General features: G+C 46.1%; 2 protein-coding genes across 2 annotated transcripts; both read right to left on the bottom strand.

Moving 5' to 3' along the window:
• Positions 1 to 256: 256 nt before the first annotated feature.
• Positions 257 to 5,320, bottom strand: TMEM230 (transmembrane protein 230). Its single transcript, XM_026863156.1, has 4 exons — positions 5,278 to 5,320; positions 2,982 to 3,109; positions 2,408 to 2,530; positions 257 to 1,524 (listed from the first exon to the last, which is right to left on the bottom strand). Exons 2-4 carry the CDS (start codon positions 3,078 to 3,080, stop codon positions 1,384 to 1,386), a joined length of 363 nt encoding a protein of 120 aa, XP_026718957.1. The 5' UTR covers positions 3,081 to 3,109; positions 5,278 to 5,320; the 3' UTR covers positions 257 to 1,383.
• Positions 5,321 to 8,073: 2,753 nt separating this feature from the next.
• PCNA (proliferating cell nuclear antigen) lies at positions 8,074 to 9,823 on the bottom strand. Its single transcript, XM_026863159.1, has 5 exons — positions 9,574 to 9,823; positions 9,099 to 9,166; positions 8,722 to 8,916; positions 8,309 to 8,432; positions 8,074 to 8,185 (listed from the first exon to the last, which is right to left on the bottom strand). Exons 1-5 carry the CDS (start codon positions 9,668 to 9,670, stop codon positions 8,103 to 8,105), a joined length of 567 nt encoding a protein of 188 aa, XP_026718960.1. The 5' UTR covers positions 9,671 to 9,823; the 3' UTR covers positions 8,074 to 8,102.
• Positions 9,824 to 9,845: the final 22 nt, after the last annotated feature.

The raw sequence follows: 9,845 nt of genomic DNA, 5'->3' as shown, positions 1-9,845 counted from the left end.
CCTGCCACACCCTGGGCACTCGGGATTGCTGCACTAGAGGGTAATCCCAGCTCTGCCCCAAAGCCAGCCAAGGGTCCTGGAGGGCAGATGGAGCCGTTCCAAAGCTGCTGGCTCAGCAGAGCCTAATGCTGACTGGAGCGACTACATTAGCAGTGGGAAACAGGAGGCAACAGCAGATTCAGCTAAAGCCTTAATCTGGTTGCCCAGCACAGTTTTTAGGCCACACAGATCTGTGAATGTGAAAAAGACAAGCTTATGATTTGTACACAGAATGCAGTGCAGTTTATTCATATTAAATACATCTCCTTGCATCACTACTTGTCACATACTTGTTCCCCAGGACACCGAGTTCATTCCCACTTCAGGAGACAGACGGTTTTTACTTTACATAAAACAGAGCTACCAATCTGTTTTCTCTCAAGAACATATCACTGAAGCTAGCAAAACAATACACATGGGATTTATTCAGTACAAACTATACAGAGATTTCCATTTTACTGGTCTAGGGAGTTATGCACAGCGTATTATCTAGACAAGGACAAAATGATTCCAAATAGACAGATGGAATTCAGGTGTCTCCAATATCCACACTAATCAAACTCAAGATTTTTTGGTATTTAGACACTTGACTGCTGATCCAGATTCCAATTCTTCTCCCTCTGTCCATTTGGTTTAAAATAATAAGCAAAATCCAACAACAGTCCTTTTCAAGGATAAGCAGATTTTGCCAAAAGTAACAGTGGCATGGGAAATAACTTGCTTCTGAAGCGTTTGCTGAGTAAATAAACCTGGTAGTCTGACAAGAGCTGTACAGCAAATGCACTACGTGTAAGTTATTTCATGGAAGCAGAGTTTTCCCCCTATTGTACGTATCTGACTCGCATTACTCCAGACAAGCACAGGACAAGTAGATTGGAAGCATTTCTGATGGACAGAGAAGAAAAGGAGAGTTTAACTATAGCGTTTGTCTGCAAAAGTAAACCCAGTGATAACCACAATCTCACTGAAACCGAAAATAAACACTATAAAACAGTTAGAAAAAACAAATATCTTTACTGCTGAAACTGGCTCACCTATTTTTGGAAAATCGTTAGAATTGCCTTGCCCAAGAAGAACTTCCTACAAGCAACCAGCATTATGTGACCGAAAAGAGGAAAAATACAATAAATCACATGTTCTTCCCACCTAATGTTGCAATCCTTTTGGTCAGTTGTGTCTTCAAGCCCCCATCCCACAAATGAAAAACCTCCATCCCCTCAAAACCAGGAACTGGAATCTTGTGACTGCTATACTTCATCTAGAATCTTACAGGTCCCCTCAGATATCCAGCATAACTAACAGTGCTTACCACCAACCTAATTAGAATGCAATTAAATACATTGTTCAATCATCAAAATCCGGGATATCGTCATAGGAATAGCCCCGATAGCCTTTGGAAGCGTAGTATGCGATGCGCAGGTGGTAGAAGCCTGGGAGAAACACAAGGATCCCGATGATGAGCACGGGGATAGCACGGTCCGTGCCCTGCAGAAGAGAAATTCAAGTGTAGTCAGCAGAGATCTCTATGGGGGAGTCTTTCCTTTTTCTTCAGTCCTGCCTCAACTTCATCCCTAAGGCTTGGCTAGCTGACAAAAATGAAAAAAAATAACTTAAATCAGAAATATCTAAGTTTTCTTCAGGCTGAGCACTAAGTTCTCTCCTTGGCATCTCCTCCTTTCTACAGGAAACCCTCAACTGAATACCTCCTTTGGATAGGGGTGGGTCCTAGCACTAATCACAAAGCTGCCAGCGCCAGGCTGGGTGCTGCACACTTGGCCAAAAGCGAGCTTGCCTGGACTGCTGCCGATACTGCCAAAACGCTGCTGTTGCCACAGTGATAAGTAGCAGCTGCCAACCGTAAAGCAACTCCATTCAGCACAAGGTAAAAGGAGAACTGTGCCACAGAGGAGCACCAAGCCAGCTGCAAACAACAGATCCACTTTCAGTGGATCATAAATACAGAGATGAGAAAAGTGGTGCTGTGTCCTGTATAGTGGTCTGGTATCTCCTACATTATCTTCACTAGAAGAGTGATGATCCCTGCATGAAGTTTTTCCAGGACAGCAAGCTGACCTCTGCAGGGAGGTAGCGTTAAAATGAAACCAATACCCCAGGGAAGACACAAACTCAGCCCTTCCTGGCAGATCTCCAGTCCAGCTATGAACCTGCTCCAGACTTGCTAAGTGAAGACAGGGCTCTGCTGCCAGAGAAACAGGGCTGTCGGACACCAGCAGGGCAGTGGAGGGGATTATTTTCTGGCTTCCAGGCCTTTTGCTCTGAATTTCTACACTGAACATGACAGTTCGTGGCAGGCTTTGAGGAATGGACAACACAGAACTCTTAGCAGAAAGGTAATCAAACCACTTACGCCTTTGCTAATGTATCCTGCCAAGAGGAGGGCACCTATGATAATGAGGAAGGTCCCGATCATGAAGAGCACAATAGCCAGTGCAATTGCCTTGTAGGGGATTTTTGGTGGGCTCTTCTTAAACTGAATGGAAAAAAAACCCCAAATATTAAACAGTTTCACTCAGCACAGTTCCCCTCCCACCACAGCAGAGACAAATCCCACAGGTAGCAGCGATGACACGGGACAAGCTGTCACAGCAGCTCCGCAGTGGAACCTCCTGCAGGAATCCTCCCCATGGAGATGCTGAGCCAGCATTTACACCCCTTGCTTCCAGATCTGCCCTGATTTTCACCTCCCTCCAAAGAAATGCACCTGACACTACTGAACCAATCTTGTTTCCAGTGAAGCTCTACAGACTTTCTGGGAAAGAAGGGCTGAAGTGGTGGCTTGCAGCCACCTTTGGACCTCTGAGGCTGCTCTGCTGGGCATGAACAGAACAGCAGCCTCCCGTGCACACAGAGCTGTAGCAGCCCTTCTTAGTAGTTTGCAGTCAAAGCAGCAGCAGAAAGAGGTTTTCTTCCCCACTTTTTACCTGCAGGTCAATATATCCATCATCAGTGCTGGAGAGCTTGGAATATTTGACTTTGCTACTGGGAATCCCAGCAGTCAGATTCGTACGTGATGGCATCATTACAAGGAACCCTGGGCATCAGCTAGAACCTGGAAAGCAACAGCAAAAAAATAATCAGAGCAAACTGGATGACAGCGTCTGAGACACATAGATCAAGCTTCTTGAGAAACAAAGTTAAGCCTGTACTGAAAGACAATCTTTGTTTTTTCATAAATTCTTTTTTTTTAAAGCTTCGTGTTTAAGCCTAAAATACAAAAGCATGACTACAGCTGCAATAGGGTTTGCCAATATTTGAAAGCAAAGTTAAACTAAGGTAGAACTTGTGTTTAAAACGAGATAGAAATGCCAGAATAATATACAATGTATAAACCAGCTCTGGTTTCGCAAGATCACACTTCCAACAGGGAGATGTCTGAGGTCCAGCTATTTCTAAACAGAGACACTAACAAATAAACCCAAACCAGAACTAAACAAAGCAGCTTTGCAACCAGCCGGATATTTTGCAACAGATCCATTTAAAAAAAAAAAAAACAAACCAAACCACCACACTGAAAACTAGAATGAGGTGTAGCTGTCATTCCCCAGACAGCTCGAGTCATGACTCAGAAGGAACATGACAAGGGGATGGAGTGGTTAGTGGATGAGGTAAACTAAAAACCAGTGAGGAGCTAAAAAAGCACAGGTCACTTGTCCGTCTAGCTGCAAGGGAGGCAGTGCTCAGGGTAGAGCTTTATTTAGTTACGCCCGAGCTGTACCCTGCAATTTCACCAGGCCACGAAGCCAACTCCCGTGGTTTTGCTGCCAGCAATGACAGTCCCGGGGAGAGGGGCAGGGCCAGCTGGTGTCTGCTCCTGGGAGCCCAACTTCTCAGGAGCTGAAGCCTGGATCCGGCCTGCCACATCCCCGCCGCACTGCAGAGCCACTTCAGGGGGCCTGACATCACCCAGCAGGACCTGTGCGCCGGGTGTCTGCTCACCCACGGCCTTGAACCTGCACTGCAGCCCAGGGCTGCGATTCCCAGACGTGAGGCAGACAACAGGCTTCCCACACAAATTCCATAGCTTTTTATTTTCTGAGAATGTAAGGAATAAAGAAAGAAGTGCAAATCCCAACTGTTCCAACAGGAAGGGACAAAGATGTTCTTTCCATTCACAACACTATTTGGCACCTAAGGTAATCGCATCACCTCAAAATATTTAATCCCCACTTGAACTGAGATTCTTTGTCTCTTGCCAATTGCTGGCACCAGGTTTGTTCCCCCTGCAGTCAATCTGACTTCGATAAAAAAAGCCAGCACCCTCTGATCTTAAACCCCCTCAGCTATACCTTTAACTTGAACATTTTTGTTTTCCTATAACAAAACCCAAGCACAGACAAAACACATTCCTAGCCCCAATCAATAACTGAAGCATCACCCACCCACAGGGTGGGAACTCTCACACTACAGCTCTGTACACATCTGGTTTTCAGGTCACTACGCAAATACCCCCAGGGGCTCCCGCATGCCCATGCAGCAGGGGAGGAAGCCAGAAGAAAATCAGCACATCTGCCCCATTTTACTCTTAAGTACCAGAGGGCTTCTTACCAACCGCCTCAGTATTTACCAGGTTATTCCTAGTGGCGTCCTAAGAATTATTTCCAATTTACAGCTGCAAAAACGGTCCAGCCCTTCCCATTACCTGCTTATCAAGAAGAAAACAGCTAGTAGGGATAAATGTAAGAAAATATTCAGACCACATGATGTTTAAGGTCCAGGTTCAAGTCCACTACGTTTCACTCGCCTTGTGCCCTACGTTGGTTTAGGAGCACAAACAAGCTCAGCGCTGCGCTCTTTAAGAGGCAAATAAACGGTGAATCACGCTGGTAACTCAGGTTTCCTACCGCCGGCCCTACAGTCCCGTTACAACAGCCCGAGCCCGCAGTGCCTGGGGGAAGGGGCTTCCCGCAGAGCGCAGCTCGCCGGTAACTGCAGACACGGCACTTCCAGCCAAAATCCTGTCTATCCCCTAAATAAAAACGACATATTTTTTTTTCTACGCAGGAATAAGGAAGGGGAAATGTCATTTCTCGCCCTTGCGAGCGCTCAAACCTCACACGAAACACACCCGGCTCCCCTCCTCCAGCCCTGAAATGGTTTCTCTGCCGCTCAACAGGAAATTCACAACGTGTCTGGGAACTCCCCAAACCTGCAGGCTGCACCCGCCGCCTCCGGCACCTTCAAGCTGCTAAAAACGAACACGCACGGGCCCTCACCCGCTACCTGCGCTGCCGGTCAGACCCATCGCCGCCGCCCTGCCCCGCCGCAGAACGACCCAGGAAGTTTATCCCCGGCGACGGGGATTTCCTTCCAGGTTAGAGCAGCCACTCGGCCTGGCTCAGCGCCGCCGGGAGCTCTGCAGGCTCACGCTCCGGATTAACAAGTGGAATCAGTGTCCTTGGGCCGGCTGGCGCGGACGGCGCTCTGGTCAGCGGAGCGCAGCGCAGGGCTGGACCTGTAGCTGGTCTGGACGCATCACTCCTGCACAGACTTTAACATAAAACCTGTTTCCTAAAGGAAAGCCTGGACATAAACTGTCAGACACAGCACTGCCCTCCATCAGGGCTAAGTGTGCGACAGACACGCTATTGCCAGGAAATTTCTAGCACCTGGAACAGCATTAACCCATCAGCTGGGGATCCACTTCTCCAACTGCGCCAGACGAGGAGGCTGCAGGGATTGCCGTGGCTCCAGCAAATGAGTAAAACATGCACTGGATTTAGACCAAAAACCTAATCTCCTTAAGTTTTAAGGAATTCTCCCTCCCTCTGATTTCTTTTCTCTAAACTTCAAAAGTTTATCCGCTCAAACATGGAGAAACTTTACTAAGCCTCTCCCACTTTTTTTTTTTTTTTAGGGGACATCTTGATTTTCAGTGTTTGGGCAGGGCAATAGCAAAGTAAACATTCAGCAGCTTTGAGGACTCACACAGGAAGCAGCCAGTACACAAGCGCGTAGGTACTAACGTTAAAGGAAGTTTCTTACATGAGGCTCCTCAATTTTGTCATCACAGCTGTAAGAAACCAAATAATTTAGCTTATTTTTTTCCAGTGTGTTTACAAGTAGAATAGCATAAATAAGGGTTTGGTAATCCCCACTACAGGGGGTTGCACCAGAATTTGCTAGTCTAGCCCAGCTTTACACAACTCCTTGAAACCCAGATTCCTTCCCTATTTCAGCATCACAAATCTTTGATTCTTTGCTGAAGCACGTTACTTGCCTGTGGGCAGACGTGACCATCCCATTTGAGACATCTTTGGAGTGAAAAACCCCTCCTGGTTATCCAAGGTATCCACTACTACTGTTCTGAGCAACTGATGAAAACCTTTAGGACAGCTGGGCCAGATTTTACATCCAATATGTTTTCTTAAAAGGGTACTGAGTTAATCAGCAAGCCAAGTTCAAGAGAATAAATGGGGTATGCTCTGGAGACACAAGCCAAAGCTCAACACAGGAACTGAAAACCACGCAGGGAGCCATCTGCATCACGGAAGGAAGTCTCAGCCTAAACCATTTCTACTGATAGAGTAGTGCTACTACCAACAAAGAATCGAAGGCAGAGGCATTAAATCCTGTCCCCCAGCTTCAAGCAGGGGCAAGTTCCTATCGCAAGGGTAGCCACATCATTCTGACACAGCAGAATTTGTTTCTCAAATCAGTACTGCCACCTTGTGAAATTCTTCTGCTAAATCAGTTGGAGTTTTCCAAGGGTCAAGTTTTCAGGCAGTTTATGCTCAAGATACTTTTATTGCCAACTAGCAGCAGGTACGTGGCCTCCTAAAAACAAAAAAAAAAAGTAAGCACGCCCAAGAGCACTCTAGAGCCTCCAAGTTCTACTTACCACCCAGCACCCATCAAGCCAACTGAATTGCTGTCTCGTGTTTCTTTGTTTGTGAGTCAGTGGCGCTGCTCAGGTCCCACACTGGGAATTTGCAGCTAGCTGGTAGCAGTCAGGAAGCAGAGAAGCACAGTAGCTGCCTGAAGCTGTTTTTCAAACCCTATTTTTCATGATGAAACCTTCAGGGTGAAACATGCTGTAAACCACAGTTTTGTTTCTTCACCAATAAAATGAACGTGATCACAAATATCCTCGACTAGGGCTGCTGGTGGCACAGGTGAGTGCAGTGCACGTCAACAGAAGCGTGTAAGGAGGGGGAAAAAGCAGACAAGGAATGCAACCTGCTGAGGAGCAGCTTAACGTCAGTAACTCAAACAGCAGACCCTGACCCAGGAAGGGCTCACACAGTTCAGACCAAGCTCCTTGGTCACAGCTGCACCACAGCATGTGCCCACAACACTCAGACTTCACCAAGAGCCAGGGACAGCTGCCAAAGCTGATCCATGAGCTAAGGAAAGCCTGTTCCACAATCCTCTGCTTAAAGGGAATGGCATCACAGAGCAATTAATTACTCAAACTAACCATGCCCCTCCAATTAAACACATCTGAATGATCAGAGAAGCTGGTAACTCCAGTGGAAAAGAGCATACACATGCCTGCTGCTGTGCCCCCGGAAAAGGAGCCAGGGTACAACATAGTTTTGACAAAAGCATTGATTCATCCGTCCACATTTAAACAGGATAAACCCCACGAAATTACATTCTTTATTTCCATTTTCCAAGTTTCAGCTAGAATATCAGCTTTAAAAATAAATGAAGTAAGGTCAAAAACTCACAGCGTAACTGAACAGCAACTCTAGTCAACTACAGGTCCCCAGGTGAAACTTTGGGAAACATCATCTTTACTCAAGTTAAATATTGCACCCCTTCTCTAACACAAGTTGAAAGGAGTAAGATATTTCACCCTCAGACAGCATCTAAGATTACTGGAAGTACAGGAATAGACTAGAAAAATCAAAATTTCCTATTTCTAGAGACATCAGTATAGCAAAATAGTAAGTTGAAAAATATGTACAGAGATATCTACATAATATGCCTAACAGTGCTTATATAATGCTCCAATGCACTGAAATTGCTAACACCACCATCTCCTTCAAGTCAGCTGTCTTCCCTGAAGAGCTCAGATCTCCCCCTCAGTCCTACTCCAATTAAGAGCCTTCTTGTTGGTCTTCAATCTTTGGAGCCAGGTAGTATTTTAAGTGTCCCATGTCAGCAATCTTGTACTCCACAACTGGGAAAAAGAAAAAAACAGTATTCAGAAGGTTCTTCAGAGAAGCCATTCAGAGAGTTCTTAATGCAGTTCTAAGCTGGCAGCTTTCTACCAGATTTTTCAAGCAGAGCTGCTTCTACTTACCAAGAGGAACATCTGCAGACATGCTGAGTGTTACTGTAGGTGACAGGGGAGTGGCTTTGGTAAAAAAGTTCAAGTACCTCAGAGCAAAGGTCAATTGGACTGGCTCATTCATCTCTATTGTAACCTAGAAAACAATCAGCCAGGTTAGACATAAATCAATCCAAGCTGCAGCAAGTTCACTCAATTCAGACAGCGCAAGGGCAGTCATGGCTACTCCCCACTCTGTTCTGCTGAGTGCTGCTTGCAGGCCCTTGGGTAAGGGCCTAAAGCTGGCAACAATTTGCTAACCTATCAACTAGAGAAATGCACGATCCAATCACCCAGCTTTAGCCCCCGATGGGTCAGATAATTAGTCATATTCAGAGAAACCTCAACAGTGAAGACCCCACAGCAACTATGACTGCTTAACTTACAGCTTCTTCCTCTTTATCCACATTGCTGGTCTGCGACAGTTTGATGTTTCCATTGCCCAGCTCTCCATTAGCTGAAAATTTCACACCATCTTTTGCACAGGAGATGACAACTGCATCGCCAATGTGGCTGAGATCTCTACAGATGCGTGCGAATTCAGCGGAGGGCATTTTCACTACACAACTGTATTCTTGTTCCTGTGAACGAAGTGTCACAATTAAATTTCTACCAAGAATCCCAGTGTAGTCACTACACCTGTGTTTGTTCAGGCTTTCCAAAGGAACTCATGTTACAGGCTCAAAGTCTGAGTCTGATGTGGATAGAGGGAAGCACCCATTTCTAAGAGATAGTGTAGTCAGTCATTTGAGGTACTACTTACTGGAATTCCAAGCTGCTCCACATCAAGATCCATTAGTTTCATCTCATAATCAGAAACCTTTTCCTGATCTAAAGAAACAAAGAATAGTTTGACAAGGTGTTTCTGGGAAGCTATCATCCTGAATTTAAGTTTTATTCTTTTCCCCTCTGCCAAGCAAAACCACCTCTTCAGTTGTGACAATAAGATCCACCTCGTTTAATTGGGAATAGAAATCAGAAAGTGACCCAAAGGGGCTGTAAGAGGACAGCAACTCACTAAGAGCATCTGCACATGGCCTTTCTTACAAAGAAAGCATTGGTCAACCTGACTAGGCTTACATCTCCACACTGTTTGTTTGAAGTGTTTGATTACCATGTGACCCTTCCCATTTCAGAAGTATTAATTGTAATTTCCTTCCCACCCTGCATTCATGTGATTTATGAAGACTACCTAAAAATATCACTGTAGTACATCAGTGCCCAAATCTAACACTCACTTGGTGCTTCAAACACTAGAGCCAAGGTATCCGCATTGTCTTCTGCTCGGAGAGTGATGATATCTTCGTTTCCTGCACATTTCAGTATTTTGGACATGCTAAGGGAGGGAGAAAGGGGCGTTACTCACAGGATTACAGACAGAGCAGGAACACGCACCCCTTGCCTACGTGAAAACAAGGCCGGCAAGAAGCAGCCAGCAGCTCGGCCGCGGCACACGGAGCTGTGCGGAAGGCGCAGAGCCGGGGCTCGGCCCCCCGCTCCGTCCCCCTCC

The sequence above is a fragment of the Athene cunicularia genome (assembly GCF_003259725.1).
Source record: "Athene cunicularia isolate RWA chromosome 22 unlocalized genomic scaffold, athCun1 chr22_part1, whole genome shotgun sequence".
NCBI classification, from domain to species: Eukaryota; Metazoa; Chordata; class Aves; order Strigiformes; family Strigidae; genus Athene; species Athene cunicularia.
This window is presented reverse-complemented; position numbering and strand designations above follow the sequence as displayed.

Bases quoted from the DNA above. Each gene is read 5' to 3' on its own strand.
- TMEM230 (XM_026863156.1), bottom strand. From the start codon at position 3,080: ATGATGCCATCACGTACGAATCTGACTGCTGGGATTCCCAGTAGCAAA. The intron at 2,531-2,981 runs GTAAAAAGTGGG...TTTTCCATTCAG, and splicing joins ATGGATATATTGACCTGCAG to TTTAAGAAGAGCCCACCAAA. The intron at 1,525-2,407 runs GTAAGTGGTTTG...TCTCTTCTGCAG, and splicing joins CAGGATACATTAGCAAAGGC to GGCACGGACCGTGCTATCCC.
- PCNA (XM_026863159.1), bottom strand. From the start codon at position 9,670: ATGTCCAAAATACTGAAATGTGCAGGAAACGAAGATATCATCACTCTC. The intron at 8,433-8,721 runs GTAAGTTAAGCA...ATTGTTTTCTAG, and splicing joins TGGATAAAGAGGAAGAAGCT to GTTACAATAGAGATGAATGA. The intron at 8,186-8,308 runs GTAAGTAGAAGC...TCTTTTTCCCAG, and splicing joins GTCTGCAGATGTTCCTCTTG to TTGTGGAGTACAAGATTGCT.